General features: G+C 39.0%; 1 protein-coding gene across 1 annotated transcript in view; it reads left to right on the forward strand.

Moving 5' to 3' along the window:
- ATP10D (ATPase phospholipid transporting 10D (putative)) overlaps window positions 1–19,564 on the forward strand; it is a 124,670-nt gene that overhangs the window by 16,504 nt on the left and 88,602 nt on the right. Inside the window, exon 2 of the mRNA XM_052642271.1 lies at window positions 18,808–19,134. Coding sequence (XP_052498231.1) covers window positions 18,845–19,134 — 290 coding nt within the window. The 5' untranslated portion in view covers window positions 18,808–18,844. The remainder of the gene's footprint in view (window positions 1–18,807; window positions 19,135–19,564) is intronic.

The following is a 19,564-nucleotide window of genomic DNA, read 5'->3' on the forward strand; positions in this document are numbered from 1 at the left end:
GTCTGTCTCCACTGCTGCCCTGCAAGTGGTTCATGTAGTACCATTTTTCTAGGTTCCATATCTATGTGTGTTAATATATTTGTTTTTCTCTTTCTGACTTGCTTCACTCTGTGTAATAGGCTCTAGGTTTATCCACCTCGTTTGAACTGACTCAAATATGTTCCTTCTTATGGCTGAGTAATATCCCATTGTATATATGTACCACAGCTTCTTTAGCCTCTCCTGTGTTGTTGGGCATCTAGGTTGCGTCCATGTCTTGGCTATTGTAAATAGGTCTGTGATGAACATTGGGGTACATGTGTCTTTTTCAGTTATGATTTCCTCAGGGAATATGCCCAGTGGTGGGGTTGCTGTGTCACATGGTAGTTTTATTTCTAGTTTTTTAAGGAATCTCCATGCTGTTCTCCATAGTGGTGGTATCAATTTACCTTCCCACCAATAGCACAAGAGGGTTTCCTTTTCTCCACACACTCTCCAGCACTTATTGTTTGTAGATTTTTTGATGATGGTCATTCTGACCAGTGTGAGGTGATGCCTCATTGTAGTTTTGATTTGCATTTCTCTAATAATGAGCAATGTTGAGCATCTTTTCATGTGTTTATTAGCATCTTTATGTCTTCTTGGCTTCCCTGAAGGCTCAGTTGGTAAAGAATCCGCCTGCAGTGCAGGAGTCCCGGGTTTGATTCCTGGATCAGAAAGATCCGCTGGAGAAGGGAAAGGCTACCCACTCCAGTATTCTTGAAATTCCCCTGTGGCACAGCTGGTAAAGAATCTGCCTGCAATGCAGGAGACCTGGGTTTGATCCCTGGGTTGGAAAGATCCCCTGGAGAAGGGAAAGGCTACCCACTCCAGAATTCTGACCTAGGGAATTCCATGGACTCTATAGTACACGGGGGGTTGCAAAGAGTTGGACACAACGAGCGACTTTCACTTCATTTCATGTCTTCTTTGGCTAAATGTCTGTTCAGATATTCTGCCCATATTTTGATTGGGTTGTTTATCTGGTATTGAGCTGCATGAGCTGCTTATATATTTTGGAGATTTATCCTTTGTCAATTGTTTCATTTGCTGTTGTTTGCTCCCATTATGAAAATCGTCTTTTCACTTTGTTTATAGCTTCCTTTGCTCTGCAACAGCTTTTAATTAGGTCCCATTTGCTTGTTTTTATTTCCAGTACTCTAGAAAGTGGGTCATAGAAGATCTTGCTGTGGTTTATGTCCAAGAGTGTTGTGCTTATGTTTTCCTCTAAGAGTTTTATAGTTTCTGGTCTTACATTTAGGTCTTTAATCCATTTTGAGTTGATCCCTCTGTATGGTGTTGGGAAGTATTCCAGTTTCATTCTTTTACATGTAGCTGCCCAGTTTTCCCAGCACCGTTTATTGAAGAGACTGTCTTTGCCCCATTTTATATTCTTGGCTCCTTTGTCAGAGATAAGGTGCCCATTGGTGCATGGGTTTATCTCTGGGCTTTCTATCTTGTTCCATTGGTCTATATTTCTGGTTTTTGTGCCAGTATCATACTGTCTTGATGACTATAACTTTGTAGTATAGTTTGAAGTCAAGGTGGTTGATTCCTCCATCTCCATTCTTCTTTCTCAAGATGCTTTGGCTATTTGTGGTCTTTTGTGTTCCCATACAAATTGTGAAATTTTTTTTTTGTTGTTCTAGTTCTGTGAAAATAGCATTGGTACTTTCATAGGGATTGCATTGAAAGTATAGATTGCTTTGGATACTGTAGTTGTTTTCACAATATTGATTCTTTCTACCCAAGAACATGGTATATCTCTCCATCTGTTTGTTTCATCTGTGATTTCTTTCATCAGTGTTTTATAGTTTTCTGCATATAAGACTTTTGTTTCTTTAGGTATGTTTATTACTAGGTATTTTATCTTTTTGTTGCAGTGGTGAATGGATTATTTCCTTAATTTCTCTTTCTGATATTTTTGTTGTTAGTGTATAGAAATGTAAGGGATTTCTTTGTATTAATTTTATATCTTGTGACTTTAATACGTTCATTGATTAGCTCTAGTAATTTCCTGGTGGCATCTTTAGGGTTTTCTATGTATAGTATTACTTCTTCTTTTCCAACCTGGATTCCTTTTATTTTTCTTTGATTGCTGTGCCTCCAAAACTATGTTGAATAATAGTGGCAGGAGCGGGCCCCCTTATCTTGTCCTTATTAACCTTTTAACGTATGTTTATTTTTTTTTCAGCTTTAAGAATAGACTAAGAGAGTGGGAACTCGCTATGAATATAGGTGAGATTTTTTTTTAGTTCCCAATAACAAAGGTACAGGCATATACTTGCATCACTTACCTGTAGTTTTGCTGGCTTAATTCAGTTTTGAGTCAAAGCATCAGACAGAGGTGACTCATTTAGGTGTGTTATCCCTTCAGAAAAAAGTTGAGGTATATTAAAGAGAGATAGTAGATATTTATGTGTCTATATATTGACATATGTTTCAGTGTCTATATATTGGGAGAGATATGTGTGTGTGTGTGTGTGTGTGTGTGTGTGTGTGTGTGTGTGTATAGGCTTTATTCTCACACAGGAAAATTGAAGAAACTCTTTGTATTTAATATAAGTTTGGAACACTAAGAATGGATAAATTTTTCTATATAAAACAATGCATTTGTTTACCCCAGTTATATTTGATACTGCTGTCTTCTTTCTGGGGCTTCGCTCATAGCTCAGTTGGTAAAGAATCCACCTGCAATGCAGGAGACCCCAGTTCAGTTCCTGGGTCAGGAAGCTCTCCTGGAGAAGGGATAGGCTACCCAAATAAAAATGTTGTTTTTGAAAATTCTAATTTGACTCATCAACAATGATATAAGCCTGTCACTTTTTGCTCTGCTTGGCCCCCTCCCTTATTCTGGGCTAGAGGCTGCTGCTCTGATGTAAATAGAAATGCATTTTTTGTTTCTGTCTCCCCACTATTAACCATTGAGTCTATTTTTCAGGCCATGGTTCTTGAATGAATTGGGACTGAGTGAGCTTGATTTAAACATTCTTTTCTAGAAAGGGGTATGTGCTTAAGTAAAATGGACTTTTTCCTGTTTAGCATCCTAAAAATGATAGAACTGTCACAAAGATTTTTTAGTGGTCAAAGTGAAAGATACTCAGTTTCTTATATTCTCATGTAGCACTTCCTTTCATGATACTAACCACCAGGAATCAAAAGTAATAGTTCAGTGCTTTTGGTGATGTATTACCCTTGCCTGGCCTTAATATGGAGCAAGCATCTTATTTGCAGTGATTTTGGAGCCCCCCAAATAAAATCTGTCACTGTTTCCATTATTTCTCCATCTATTTGCCACGAAGTGATGGGACTGGATGCCAGGATCTTAGTTTTTTGAATGTTGGGTTTTAAGCCAGCTTTTTCATTCTCCTGTTTCACTTTCATCAAGAAGCTCTTTAGTTCCTCTTCACTTTCTTAACTTCACACTCCAGGATGTCTGACTCTAGGTGAGTGATCAGACCGTTGTGGTTATCTGAGTCATTAAGATCTTTTTTTTTGTCTTTTTGGGCTCCAAAATCACTGCAAATGATGACTGCAGCCATGAAATTATAAGACACTTGCTCCTTGGAAGAAAAGCTATGACAAACCTAGACAGCATATTAAAAAGCAGAGACATTACTCTGCCAGCAAAGGTCTGTCTAGTCAAAGCTATGGTTTTTCCAGTAGTTACGTATGGATGTGAGAATTGGACCATAAACAAGGTTGAGTGCTGAAGAGCTGATGCTTTTGAGCTGTGGTGTTGGAGAAGACTCTTGAGAGTACCTTGGACTGCAAGGAGATCCAACCAGTCCATCCTAAAGGAAATCAGTCCTGAATATTCATGGGAAGGACTGATGCTGAAACTGAAACTCCAATACTTTGGCCACCTGATACGAAGAACTGACTCACTAGAAAAGACCCTGATGCTGGGAAAGATTGAGGCAGGAGAAGAAGGGGATGACAGAGGATGAGATGGTTGGATGGCATCACCAATGCAATGGAAATAAGTTTGAGCAAGCTCTGGGAGTTGATGATGGACAGGGAAGCCTGGCGTGCTGCAGTCTATGGGGTTGCAAAGAGTAGGACACCACTGAGTGACTGAATTGAACTCTATGTATTCTTGCCACCTCTTCTTAATACCTTCTGCTTCTATTAGGTCCATACCATTTATGCCGTTTATTGTGCCCATCTTTGCATGAAATGATCCCTTGGTATCTAATCTTGAAGAGATCTGTAGTTTTTCCTGTTCTATTGTTTTCCTCCTTTTCTTCCCATTGATCATTTAAGAAGGCTTTCTTCTCTCTCCTTGCTGTACATTGGAACTCTGCATTCAGATGGATGTATCTTTCCTCTTCTTCTTTGCCTTTTGCTTCTCTTTTCTCAGCTATTTGTAAGGCCTCCTCGGACAACCATTTTGCCTTTTTGCATTTCTTCTTGTTGGGGATGGTTTTGATCACTGCCTCTGGTGCAGTGTTACGGACCTCTGTCCATAGTTCTTCAGGCACTCTATCAGATCTAATCCCTTGAATCTATTTGTCACTTCCAGTGTATAATCATAAGGGATTTGATTTAGGTCATACCTGAATGGTCTAGGGGTTTTCCCTACTTTCTTCAATTTAAGCCTGAATTTTTCAATAAGGAGTTCAATGTCTGAGCCACAGTCAGTTCCCAGTCTTGTTTTCGCTGACTGTATAGAGCTTCTCCATCTTTGGCTACAAAGAATATAATCAGTCTGATTTCAGTATTGACCATCTGGTGATGTCCATGTGTAGAGTCTTCTTTTGTGTTGTTGGAAGAGGGTATTTACTGTGACCAGTGCATTCTGTTGGCAAAACTGTTAGCCTTTGCCATGCTTCATTTTGTACTCCAAGGCCAAACTTTCCTGTTTCCAGATATCTCTTGACTTCCTAGTTTGCATTCCAGTCCCTTATAATGAAAAGGACATCTTTTTGGGGTGTTAGTTCTGAAAGGTCTTGTAGATCTTCATAGAACTCTTCAGCTTCTTAGGCATCTGTGGTTGGCGCATAGACTTGGATTACTGTAAATAGAATAGTGTTAGAATAGCATAGAATGGTGTTTCTCAAAGTGGGTCCCAGGACTAGCATACCAGCACTACTTGGAAACTTGTTAAATATGTAGATTCTAGATCCCCACCCTAGATTTGCTGTATCAGACTCAGGGGTGTGTCTCAAGACTTCCTGATGCATCCTGGCATTTGACATCCACAAAAGGCATCTTGAAATGACTATGCACAAACGTGTTTTTCTTTTTAGGGTGAGTGAGCTCGTGTATATATTTCAAGTTGTTTGTTGGCTCGTGATGGGATGATCTCAGAAATTTTAAAATACCTGCTGGACTCAAGGGAGTTCATTATCCTGTATTTACCTTTGGTAATCTGCCCTGCTGCAAGCTTCACTAAGCATTCATTAAGGGAAATGGGGTTTTTGAGAACTGACTGCTTTCAAGTACGTTTATGTACAAGAGGGAACATAGTATGATATGTAATTTTAGGTATGCTCTTATTGAATGACTAGCTTTTATATTGTCTAGAAAAATATACCCTGGTTAGAAATAATTTAGCTTAAAATGATTATATTTGATTATTTTTAATTTTATATATAAGTAGCATTGTTTAGTTGGAAAGGCATGCCTTTGGAATCAAACATTGTATGTCTTGAGTTCTGGAAACCTTCCTTGACTTCTTGTTTCTTCTTCTGAAAAACGGAAATAAAACTCCACACCATGTTGTGAAATTTAAATGACATGAAAAATTTATTTCATAATCAGTAATAATCCTTGCAGAATTGCTTGTACTTATTCTCTAAGCAGATCTTGGTTTATGTTTATTTCTGAACTTAATTGATTTTAGGCTTAAAATTGATAGCTTGTAATTTTCAAAACTTCGTTTATTTTTTAGCCTCTGGAGTAAAAAGAATATTGGCTCATGTAGCATCATGCAGGCCTAATGTTAAGCTCAGCTGCTTTGTTGTTCAGTGACTCAATCGTGTCCAACTCTTTTTAACCCCATGGGCTGCAGCACAACGGGTTTCCTTGTCCTTCACCATCTCCTGGAGTTTGCTCAAATTCATGTCCATTGAGTTGGTGATGCCATCCAACCATCTCTTCCTCTGTCATCCCCATCTCCTCCTACCTTCAGGCTTTCCAAGCATCAGGGTCTTTTCCAGTGACTCGGCTCTTTGCATTAGGTGACCAGAAGTGTTGTAGCTTCAGCTTCTGTATCAGTCCTTCTAGTGAATATTCAGAGTTGATTTCCTTTAGGATAGACTGGTTTGATCTCCTTGCTGTCCAAGGGACTCTCAAGAGTCTTCTCCAGCACCACAGTTTGAAGGCATCAGTTCTTTGGCACATCTGTACACTCTCACATCTATACACGGGCAGTTTTAGACTGTTTCATAGCTATTATTTACAGCTTCTTCCTTCAAAAAGTTTAATTAAAAATCTTTTTACTTCAAGAAAATTAGAGATACCAAGAGGACATTTCATGCAAAGATGGGCACAATAAAGGACAGAAATGGTAAGGATCTAACAGAAGCAGAAGATATTAAAAAGAGGTGGCAAGAATACACAGAAGAACTATACAAAAAAGATTTTAATGACCTGGATAACCATGATGGTGTGATCACTCACCTAGAGACAGACATCTTGGAGTGTGACGTCAAGTGGGCCTTAGGAAACATCACTAAAACAAAGCTAGTGGAGGTGATGGAATTCCAGCTGAGCTGTTTAAAATCCTGAAAGATGATGCTGTGAAAGTACTGCACTCAATATGCCAGCAAATTTGGAAAACTCAGCAGTGGCCGCAGGGCTGGAAAAGGTCAGTTTTCATTACAATCCTAAAGAAAGACAAAAGTCAAAGAATGCTCAAACTACCGCACAGTTGTAGTCAGTTCACACGCTGGCAATGTCATGCTCAGAATCCTCCAAGCTGTGCTTCAGCACTGAATGAACCGAGAACTTCCAGTTGTACAAGCTGATTTAGAAAAGGCAGAGGAACCAGTGATCAAATTGCCTACATCTGCTGGATCATAGAAAAGCAAGAGAATTCCAGAAGAACTATTTCTACTTCCCCGACTATGCTTAAGCCTTTGACATATGGATCACAGCAAACTGTGGAAAATTTTTCAAGAGATGGGAATACCAGACCACCTTACCTGATTCCTGAGAAATCTATATGCAGGTCAAGATGCAACAGTTAAGAAATGGACATGGAACAATGGACTGGTTCCAAATTGAGAAAGGAGTACGTCAAGGCTGTCTGTTGTCACCCTGCTTATTTATCTTATTTGCAGAGTACATCATGCAAAATGCTGGGCTGGATGAAGCATAAACTGGAATCCAGATTGCCGGCAGAAATATCCATAACCTCAGATATGCAGATGATACCATCCTTATCACAGAATGCAAAAGGAACTAAAGAGCCTCTTGATGAAGGTGAAAGAGTGGAGTGAAAAAGCTGGCTTAAAACTTAACATCCAAAAAACTAAGATAATAGCATCTGAAGATGCTATTCATGGCAAACAGATGGGGAAACAATGGTAACAGTGACAAACTTTATTTTCTTGGGCTCCAAAATCACTGTGGACACTGACTGCAGCCATGAAATTAAGACGCTTGCTCTTTGGGAGAAAAGCTGTGAGAAACCTAGGCAGTGTATTAAAAAGCAGAAACATTACTTTGCCAACAAAGGTTCATCTAGTGAAAGCTATAGTTTTTCCAGTATCATGTATGGATGTGAGAATTGAACCATAAAGAAGGCTAAGCACCAAAGAATTGATTCTTTTGAACTGTGGTGTTGGAGAAGACTCTTGACAGTTTTTTGGACTGCAAGATCAAACCTGTCAATCCTAAAGGAAATCAACCCTGAATATTCATTAGAAGGGCTGATTCTGAAGTTCCAATCCTTTGGCAAACTGATGTAAAGAGTCAGCTCATTAGAAAAGACCCTAATGCTGGGAGAGATTGAAAGGAGGAGGAGATGGGAACGACCGAGGATGAGATGGTTGGATGAATCACCAACTCAATGAACATGACTTTGAGCAAGCTCTGAGAGTTGGAGAAGGACAGGGAAGCCTGGTGTGCTGTGATCTGTGGGGTCACAAAGAGTTGGACACGACCGAGTGAGTGAACAACATCACATTTTTACTATAACAAAAGGAAAGTTAATAATTTCTGTTTTCTTTTTATTCCCTCCTCAAGATAACCAATATTAATAGACTTGTGTGAATTTTTCTGTACTTTCATTCATGTCCTTGCAAATGTATATGAACATGCACACATTGAGGCAGTTTGTGCTAAGGCCAGTCAATGGAAAATTCAGTGATGCTGTAAGAAATAAAACCTAGACTATGAATCTGTGCTGCAGGAGGACCAGTCCTTGGTTACTAATCAGTAGACTCTTTTGTGTTGATGTGACCCTTTTGCAGCCTAAGAAATTGAAAAGGCTTAATTCCAAGTTGTTGTTTCTTGATGGGCTTCTCATTCTCCACAACTGACAAAGCTCCTAAGTAGTCATAACTTCATGAGAAACTAGGCAGGGGATAGGAGCTACAGCCACGCAGATCTTTGCAGATCCTGTTTACTCATTAGGGTGGTAAACCAAAGTGAAACTTGAACTGTGTCCAAGTTCTTCTCACCATTCTTTGAACCCAGGTCTTTCGTATTAGTCTGTTCTTCATTCGTTTTTGCAAATTTTGGATTATTACATTTACATTTCTTTGTCATTTGTTTTATTCCTTTTCTGCTTTAGTACCTAAACAGTTATCAGTCCAGGTCAATGGTTAGAGAAATGTTTTTTTTAATATATGCATAATATCCCATAATGTGGATGTTATAATTTAGTTAGCTGTTCTCCAGTTGACTTTCTTGATATTTCCAGGTTGTTAGTGCCAAAAAAAACCCAACTACAGTATACATTCTTGTACATACAGGTAAGACTCCCCAAAGTGGAATTGCTGTTAGTTGCTGGTATTGTTTAGTCATTGAGTCATGTCTGACTCTTTGTGACCATGAGGACTACCCCATGGACTGTAGAGGCTCCTCTGTCTATAGAATTTTCTGGGCAAGATGACTGGGGTGGGTTCCATTTCCTCCTCCAGGGGATCTTCCCTCCCCAAGAATTGAACCTGTGTCTCAGAGTCTCCTGCATTACAGTGGATTCTTTTACCACGGAGCCACTGGGAAAGCCCATTACTCCATCAGTATTCATATGTATTTAAAATTTTAAGAGATACTGTCAATATGGGGGGCATGAGAGAGGGTAAAAGAGGAGGAAGATCGTAGCAGTTTTCACTCCTGTTGTTTATACCTATCCTCACCAGGGGGTTGTTTATACCTATCCTCACCAGCACAGGCTATAATTATTTTAATATTTATCCATCATATGGATAAAAACAGTATCTCCATTATACCTTCAGTTTGCAACCTTCTGGTGACTAGTGAGGCTTGAGGGTCTCTTCATATTTATTGGCCCTTTGGATGTCCTCTTTTGAGAATCGCTTATTCATATTCCTTACCCAATTTTATTGGCCTTTTTATTTTTCTCTTATAAATTTGTATGACTGATTTGGTTACTAGGAATATTAAGAGCTTGCCATCATTATGCGGAGAAGGCAATGGCACCCCACTCCAGTACTCTTGCCTGGAAAATCCCATGGACGGAGGAGCCTGGTAGGCTGCAGTCCATGGGGTCGCGAAGAGTCAGACACGACTGAGAAACTTCACTTTGACTTTTCACTTTCATGCATTGGAGAAGGAAATGGCAATCCACTCCAGTGTTCTTGCCTGGAGAATCCCAGGAATGGGGGAGCCTGGTGGGCTGCCACCTATGGGGTCGCACAGAGTTGAACACGACTGAAGCAACTTAGCAGCAGCAGCCATCATTATGAGCTGCACTTGTCTCTTGATTTTATTTATGATTTTTGCTATATAAGATAGATGATAGATAAGGGAATAGTCAAAACATTTGTCTTTACTAACTTCTCTCTTGCTTTGGAAAGTTTTTCTCAGCTAACAGTAAAAAAAAAATCTTTCTAAATTTTCTTCTGGTAAATTTATTGTAATTTTTGTATTTAAGTTTTTAATCTAGAGATTTGGTTTTTTTTTTGGCTTTTACTGTCTATTTTATTTTATTTTTAATTTTATTTTTACTTTATTTTACTTTACAATACTGTATTGGTTTTGCCATACATTGACATGAATCCACCACGGGTGTATACAAGCTCCCAATCAAGAATACATTTGAATCAGTTCTAATAGAGATTTATTTTTAACTTAAAAGTTATTAAATTATAAATTTATTAAAATTTTAATAAAAGATATATTTTTAATGTATAGAGTAGGAATTTAGCTTTCGGTTTTCAAGATGAATGTCAGTTTATTCCAGAGTTGTTAAATTACCATTTTCCAATTTGAAATTCCACTTTTCCATATGTTATCTTCCTGTTTATAAAAGCATCTAGTTTTTGGCCTCTGTGTTAATTTTCTATAGATTACCACAGTTTATTGCTTAAAACAGCCCCAGCTTATTAGTGTATAATTCCATAGATCAGAAGTCCAGGAACAGTGAGGTTGGGTTTGTTGCTCAAGTCTCAAAGTCTGAGGTTAGGATGGGGAAGGATCCACTTACAGCCTTATTGAGATTGCTGGCAGAATCAGTTCCTGTGGTTGTAGGACCTACGTCTCTGTTTCCTTGCTGGCTGTTGGTTAAGGATGCTGTCAACCCTTTGAGACCACCAGCAGCTGTTCTTTTGAATTGTATTTCATTTGCTAAATTTTATTGTTTCCCCAACAATACTCATAAGCGAAAGTAGTTTGTAATTTTCTTGTGGCAGTTATAAAATTTATGCATACATATTTTAGTACATACAGATATTTATATGATGGTGATAAATAATTATTACAATAAAACATTTTTTTTCCAGCCATATAGTTGCCTTGCTATGAAGTAGTATTGCAGTTGGGTATATGTAGCATTTGTTTTGTATTCATCTCATGCCAGATCCTCTCTCCTAGTATCAGCATGTATTAAGAATCTTGATCTTTAGGATCTATGGTCATATTAATTAACTTTTAAATCCCAGATAAAATGCTAATGTGTTAGTTAAAGCAAGGTGTACAGAATCAGGTGGCCTTTGACTCCATATTTCTGGGTAATATTAGGCTTCAAGTGGGCATGCTGAGCCCAGGAACCTGCAGTCCTTTACATATAGTTAATCTTTTAAAAAAATTTTCTTTGTTTTTAATTGGAGGATAATTGCTTTACAATATTGTTTGTTTCTGCCGTATATCAACATCAATCAGCCATAGGTTTATGTATGACCCCTCCCTCTTGAACCTACCTCCCACCCCATCCCACCTCCATATAGTTTAACTTTGAGTGGTATTTTTCCATCACTAACCATCAGCAAGTTTGTTGTAATCCATTTTACAACAAACTACTACTAATTTTCATATAGTAGTAGTTTGCTCTTAAACTAAAAATGAAATTAGAAATGGAGATTTTAATAAAGCCTATGTAGGTTTTTTCCTTTTTAATGAAATAATCTTCTATCTTTTAAGGACAAGCTCATTCAGGAGTGATGTATCAGATCTAAAACGTTCTTTCTTATTCCAAGTGATGATGAATGACCTTTAGGCACCTAGTTCTTGTTATGTTTAAAAAACTGTGTTAATTTTCAAGGGTTAGTGGCAGAGGATGAGGTCAAATAAAGCATGGAGCCTTTTGGTTTACTAGTGGAAAACCATGACAAATCAACTCTTCATGGAGTGGGAAAAGTCTTTGAATTATGAATGATGTTCTTGAAAACTTCTGAAAATGCTTCACATGAAGTTGCTCATTAGCACTTTTGTCTGTCAGAGTGCTCTCTTTATCCTTTGGGGATAGTTGAGAGCGTGTTGCTCTGCTCAGCTAGTTGGTTGCCTGGCAGACTCTCCAGCTCAGTGAAAGAACTAAGTTGCTAAAGCTGTGTGACCAGGTGGTTGAGTGTGAGTGATATGCACTTTAAGAAATGAAACATCAGTGAGTAATTTGGTATAGTCGTTACTATCAATACTATACATAACATTCTCAATTAACACTTCTGAAAAACTACTATAGTTGAGAAAACATTTCCCAAATTATCACTATAGTTGTTAATCTTTACTTAATACTTACATGCTTCCCACACTGCTCTAAGAGCTTTACATATATTAATTCACTGAATCCTCACGAGTCTTTAACTGAGGTTAGGTGGCAAGTGGAGGTGCCAGGAATTGATGTTGGTGTCTGGCTCCTGTCTATGCTCTTGATCACGATTATACACTTATTGATCTTACAAATCTAGTAGGACAGAATGATTTCCTAAAAAAGTCCTTCAGACTTGGAGAAGCAGACTCCTTCTACTAATAAAGACAGAATGATGCAGTCAAAGCTGAAAGTGAATTATTTCTGTTGCCTTAAACTTTCATCTTTTCCTTTTGTGGAAGGAAGGCCAGGCTGAGCCATGAAAAAGGAAACAGTGTGTTTTTGTTTCTATTTCCCTTCTATTACTTTTCTGTAAACTTCAGTAATCAGCCATTTGTTAATCATCTCACTTTGAGCAAGCATTAGTTAGACTCTTTGGAGTCTGGAAAGGACATAGCTATGTTCCCTGACTTTGAAAAATGAAGCTACCTGCAGTGATGGCACCCCACTCCAGTACTGTTGCCTGGAAAATCCCATGGATGGAGGAGCCTGGTAGGTTGCAGTCCATGGGGTTGCTAAGAGTCAGACACAACTGAGCGACTTCACTTTCATGCATTGGAGAAGGAAGTGGCAACCCACTCCAGTGTTATTGCCTGGAGAATCCCAGGGACAGGGGAGCCTGGTGGGCTGCCGTCTGTGGGGTTGCACAGAGTCGGACACAATTGAAGCGACTTAACAGCAGCAGCAGCATAGATTGCAGTGCCTGAGTCATGCTCAGGTTTGTAATGAGAGCAGAGAAGGGATCAATGTACCGTATCTCCTGTGTGGATCTTTCTCCATCTCTCCCTCTCTAAGGTAAAGCCAAAAGTCTAGAGGGTGAAGAGAGGCTTATGTGGTGAGTTGCTATATGATTGATCAGCCTGCCACAAAGAGAGGGCAGATTTGCCAAGGTGCAGGGTGTAGGTTATACTTGGCAACCTCCTTGGTAAGTCATCTGGGTACTTATTAAATTCCACATTTGTGGGCCCCATTCGATAGCCTCTGAATCAGAATCTCCAGGGGAGGGGCCTAGGGGATGCTGATTAACAGGGCTCCCAGGGCATTCTTGTTGGGGGAACTTGGAAAACACCACAGGAGTGGGATACAGTTTATTCACAAACATAGAATGAATTGTAGAGTTAATGGTTGAGGATGAGATCAGATGATATAAAGGTCATTTTATGTCTTGTCTGTCTTTTGTGATTGGATCTCTATTTGTATCCTACTGAATGTTGCTTACTTTGCAAGTTATCATTAGATATATTGAACAGAGCATTTACTTAGACTTGGACAACCTTAATCTGCAAGCAGTATGTTGAAAGTTTGGACTTCAGCCCCATGTACAGGGTTTGCAACCTTGATTTATGTTCAGAAACAGCCAAGGAGAAGAGTGGGGAAAAGAATGACTCTTGTTCATCTACTGTGTGCCCCATGACACTTCATGGTGCCTCCTTGTGTTCCTTAGCCAGCTGAGGCTAATAGGTTAATTATGTGGGCCACATAGCTGTTAAGTGATGCAACTGATGTTCAAACCTGGGTCTATAGAGGAGAAATTTGATTTGTTAAAAAGTGATGATCAGAGTGTTCATTCACTCAATTAAAATTGGTGAACCAGAAAAGGCAAGATTAGGATGAGGAGCTATGGTAAAAAAAACTTCGATGTTCACTACCATGTGAAAATATATGCCCAGTGTTCTGTACTTTTTTTCTTTTTAAAAGAAGTCAATTATCGGTATTTTATGTGAATTTCTCTATTTTAAAATTTTAGTCCTATATTCAAAAAGTGTAAAACAATGTGTTTGCCAACACCATGATACAGAATACATCATTAGGTAGAAATTTGCTTAAGGGCTACTGGCTTGTGACTTCTAGATGAAATAATCTCTAAAGTCTAAATTTATGTCAAGATTCTTGCTGTGATTTACTGTGATTTGCTGTCCCTTCATATCTTAAAGGAAAAATTCCGTGAACATTTATGTGAAAGTAATAATGAAGCTTTTTCTAAATATTTGTATGCTTTTAAGTTTGCTGAGGCAAATGGAGAAAGATGAAAAAGCTGCTTCTGGCTTCTCGCTACTGGGGAAAGTATTGGCCTCTCCTGGGCCTTTAGTCCAATTGCTGTGTTTTGGTTGCCTTCTGCCATCAGAGGATGTATGTATCCACTCTTCCATGTGTGTGTTCAACCCCTGAGGAGCCATGTGCAATCAGTGTCTTTCCAAAGTGTATAAAGCAGCATGTTAGTGGACCTTGAAACCAGCTTGGTGCCAGCTTGAACAGTATTAAAATAAGAGAGATTGAGAAAGAGAAAGATAAGAGTAGGATAGAAGATGCTTGCATGGCAAGTAGGAAGGGCAAGAATTGCTTTGTAGTACTGTTGTTTCAGCTATATATGTGTATGTGTTGCATAATAGAATGTATTTCCCACTGTCCTAGCAGTTAGATTTTGAAAGCTCTGAGCTAGAGTGACTAAGCAGATTCCTTGGTCATTCCCCCTGAATCTAAGATGGTATAAATTCTAAGCTGGAAGTTTGAAAGGATTTTCACCACACGTTAATTACCTCCACACTTGTGACTCCATGGACTGTAGCCCACCAGGCTCCTCCGTCCTTGGGATTCTCCAGGCAAGAACTCTGGAGATCAGTCCTTTAATCCAGTCATTAATTTTCAGGCAAGAGTGGCTGTGATGAAGGGAAGGAGGGTCGTTACAAGATGGCAAGTCACATGACCTTAGAGAGTAGGACAGAGACTCCATGACTGAGAGAGGATGCTGAGGAGGACACTGAGCCAGTCCCAATTCTGTGTTACTGAAATTCCTAGAGGATGAAAATGGGGAAGGGGGAAGATAGTATGAGTAAAAAGAGCACCTAATGCAAGTTTAAGGGCACTGGAGAAGCTCAGAGGAAGGTGGACCTGGGGATACTTTGGCAATGAAGCATTTTCCATTTGTAGAATTGCCTCTTTGGAACTGAGTGAATGGGGAAAGGTGACCTGAAGTTAACACTTCCACGTGTTGTATTTGCTTCATCATTTCTAAGTTTGCATTCTCAAGAAACTCTATTGTGAAATTTAAAAATCTAAGTAGAATCTAGATTGTTGTATGAGATTGAGGGCCCTAGCAGGATGCACACTCCTGTGCCTTAAGAGTTTAATTATAAATGCAAACTCTTAAGGTTTCCAGAAATAATGAAAAATTGTATTAGTTTCAGCCTTCTAAAAGTTAAGTTTTGTCATAATGGTCACCTGATGGGATGAAGTACATGAAAAGTGTTTAGTGCTTATATTAAGTATTTTACATTATCTACTGATTCATCAGTAAAGCACTATCTTACATCCTTATTCTGGGAAAATTTCTGGATATCTTATGAACTACGTTAAGCTTTCCAAGCTCTCATTACTTCTTATAGGTTAAGAAGCTAATTTATATACAGTTGACCCTTGAACAATGCAGGTTGGAACTGCAGGGATCCACTTAAACTAGGATATTTTTCAGTAGTAAATGTTTACAATATTACCAAATGCTGGCTGGTTGAGTCTGCAGATGCTTGGAAACTGGAAATGCAAGGCCAAGTACAAGTTATATGTGGATTTTCTACAATGAGCAGCATGGGCACCCAAGCCCCCATGTTGTTATGCATCACTTATACTGAAGTGAAAAACAGGCTTTTCAAATTACTTCAGAGATAAATTAAAACATTATATTAAAAGAGGACTACTTTGACCAGTCTACTTTGATTTAGCTCTCTATGGACAGATATTTGAGAGAGCAAACTCCAAAGGACAGCAAACCGATGGGGTAGAACTTTTTTTGTCTTGTTTCTATTCCTAGTATACAACTATGAAACTGACTTTTTGGATATTTTCTCTCACTGGTAGTAGATGCTGTCTATTATGGGTGTCTATATCCAGGCACAAATACACACATTTGGAGGCTATTGTGTTCTTCCCATTAAAGGGGATTTTCTGCCTCTTACTTGTTTTTATTGTTTTAAGTTTTAAAGATCTGATGAATTCTTGTGAGATTATTTGTGATTCAACTTATTTTCTATAAGTACAGTGATAGTGATGCTGCGTAACTGTAATCTCTTGGTTTGCTTAAGGACCAATATAGAGTAAATAAGTATATTAGCTGAATGGATTGTTAAAAATATTGATTCACTAGAATTACTAGAAGAGGACCAGATCTTCCAGTGCTGCTACATATTGATTTATGATTTCAGATCCATGAAAGCTGAATATAATTTTAATATTCTTAGGGGGATAATTTCTATATCTGATTAGTTATTATACTTTAGAGAAAATCATAGACATAAGCTTAAAATGAAGCTTAGAAAGGAAGGAAGCTTAGAGAATTTGCCCAAACTCCTTCATTACCTTGAAGACTCTTTTGCACTTGGGATTGCATTTATATATTTACATACCTATTGCCTCACCTAGACCCTGAGATTCTGGAGATGAGGCTCCAGGTCTCTGTATTTCTAACCTCATGTACTTTCTACCACATGACCTAGTTTTTCTGCAGATGCAGTCATGGACCACCTGAATCCAATTCATCAGGGGAGTTTTGTTACCAATACAGATTACCAGGACATTCCCACAGATTTACTAAAAATCTCCAGAAGTGAACTCTACCCTAAAATGATCAAGTAAATGCAGTGACATTGATAATGCAAGAATAGACAGCAAGGCTTCCAGACCTTGCCCTCCAATCTCCTCGCCTACTCAGTGAACTTTTACTGGCTATCTACTAAGTACCAGTTACTCTGGATGTGAAGTTAAATGAAGCACATTAATAGTTAAAAACAGACTGAGTTGGAAAGATTTGATTTGAATCAACCTTATCTGCATGCTAACCATGTAAATTTCAGCAAGTCATTTAACTTCCCTAAACCTATTTCCTCTTTTGTGAAGTAAAATAATGACTGTCATAAGATTAAATACTAAATAAGATCAGTTCAGTTCAGTCACTCAGTCGTGTCTGACTCTTTGCAGCCCCATGGACTGCAGCATGCTAGACTTCCCTGTCTATCACCAACTCCCAGAGCTTGCTCAAATTCACGTCCATCGAGTCGCTGATGCCATCCAACCATCTCATCCTCTGTCATCCCGTTCTCCTCCTGCCTTCAATCTTTCCCAGCATCAGGGTCTTTTCCAGTAACCCTGATGAGTCCAGTGAGTCAGTTCTTCGCATCAGATGGCCAAAATATTGAAGTTTCAGCTTTAGCATCAGTCCTTCCAATGGACATTTGGGACTGATTTCCTTTAGGATTGACTGGTTGGATCTCCTTAAATACTTTTGCAAAGTGCTTGGAATAGAGTGCTCTTAATGAACATTAGAGCTTTTTTTTCTTAAATTAATGAGGTCATGTTCTAGGAAGGGCTGAATTTCTTGGAAAATACACACTCAAAAATAGAGAAAATGAGGGAAGAGATGTAAGAGATTTTGTTTTCTATCAAACCACCCCAAAACTTGGTGGTGTAACTTTCATTGACTCAGAGTGTGTTGGGTTGACCGTGGGAGTAGAGTTCAGTTGGGACAGCTCATCTCTGCTCTAGATTGTATCATCTGGGCACACTCAGGTGTTGTCAGTCTGCTGGCACTCAGTGGCCTCACCCCTATGTTGATAGGAGCAATGGTTGCTAAATGGGTCATGAGTACTCATCATGAGTACTGCCAGGCTGGGCTAGACACGTGGTAGTGGCCACAGGGTTCTCAAGAGCAGTGGGAAAAGAGTTGTTAAGGGAGTCCCATGAGCAGGCACTTTGCAAGCCTTTGCTTGTATCAGGTTTACTAGTGATTCATTAGTCAAAGCAAGCCATGAGACCAGGCCTAGACTCAGCAGGTAGAGAAAGACTTCACCACTTCATGGGTAAAGGGGTGTGACTACAGGGATGGAAAGCATTTGTGGCTATTTTTGTAATCTGCACGGGCTTTACTGATTGCTTCCTCCATATCAGACTTCATGCTAGGTGATTTATATGTTATTCCCTTAATCCTCCCAACAGTCTCCTGACATGTGTGACAATCCCATTTCAAGGATGAGAAAATTGATTAGATAAATTGAGACTTGTACACATTAAGCAGAAAGTTTTTGTCTCAACTTGTGGAGTGGCCTTTTGGGTGCTATCTCTTGTTGGTTAGGTGATCAGCCCATGAGACAGAAGGTGTATGCTCTATTTCATTAAGATTTGGTTAAAATGGACTTTTAGTGACTTCTTTTACTTTCATATTGCTACCTTCTAAACTAAATAAGGCTTCTCAGGTGGCTCAGAGGTAAAGTATCCACCTACAATGTAGGAGATGCAGGTTTGATCCCTGGGTTGGAAAGATCCCTTGGAGGAGGAAATGGCAACCCTCTCCAGTATTCTTGCCCAGAAAATCCCATGGACAGAGGACCCTGGCAGGCTACAGTCCATGGGGTCGCAAAAGAGTCAGACACGACTGAGCAACTAAACGATAAAACAATACTAAATAAACTGTTGAGTCATTTGTTTGTTTAGTATAGAAAAAATTTAATCTTACTATACTGTTCCTTAAGACTTTCCAGAAGTTTATGAGAATTGTTTTAATGGATTTTTCTTTGTTTTGCCAGATTACCTGTGCAACCTGGATCTCCCCGCATTTTGGACATGACCGAGCCTCTTCAATGGGCCAGGTATCACTGGCAGCGGCTGATCGGCCGTACGAACACAGACGATGATGAGAGACCATACAGCTATTCCTCTCTGCTTGCCTGCGGGGGCAAGTCCTCCCAGACCCCCAAACTGGCAGGAAAGCATCGGGTTGTTGTTCCCCACCTCCAGCTCTTCAAGGAGGAGTATGAAAAGTTCTCTGGAACCTACGTGAACAACAGAATACGGACAACAAAGTACACGCTGTTGAATTTTGTGCCGAGAAATTTGTTTGAACAATTTCACAGGTACTTTTATTTTTGGGGAAAAAAAAAACTTAGAATGTTCTTTGTCATTCTGATTAATATATAAGATTTTTCATTTTCATAATGTCTGATACCTAAGCCTAACGCTCGTGACATTACCTTTGATTTCTGGTAGGGTCCCATTGTGAAATGATGACTCCTTACATTCGTATAACACTTTAGGACTAATAAAATGCTTTCTTGTGACAAGAGAAGATATTGTTATCTTCATATTACAGATAAGGAAACTAAGTTTGGCCCTGTAGTTTAACCAGTGTCCTGCCAGAAGTGAATGAGGGGATATGACCTTCAGTCTATTCACTCTTGCTTTTGTGTTCTGTCCGTTAAAAGAATGTTAATTCTGCATTTAAATTTGACTTATAGCCTTTTCTTCTTTTTTAAAAAATATTTATTTATTTACTTCTTGGGCTGC

The sequence above is a fragment of the Budorcas taxicolor genome, chromosome 6 (genome assembly GCF_023091745.1).
Source record: "Budorcas taxicolor isolate Tak-1 chromosome 6, Takin1.1, whole genome shotgun sequence".
NCBI classification, from domain to species: Eukaryota; Metazoa; Chordata; class Mammalia; order Artiodactyla; family Bovidae; genus Budorcas; species Budorcas taxicolor.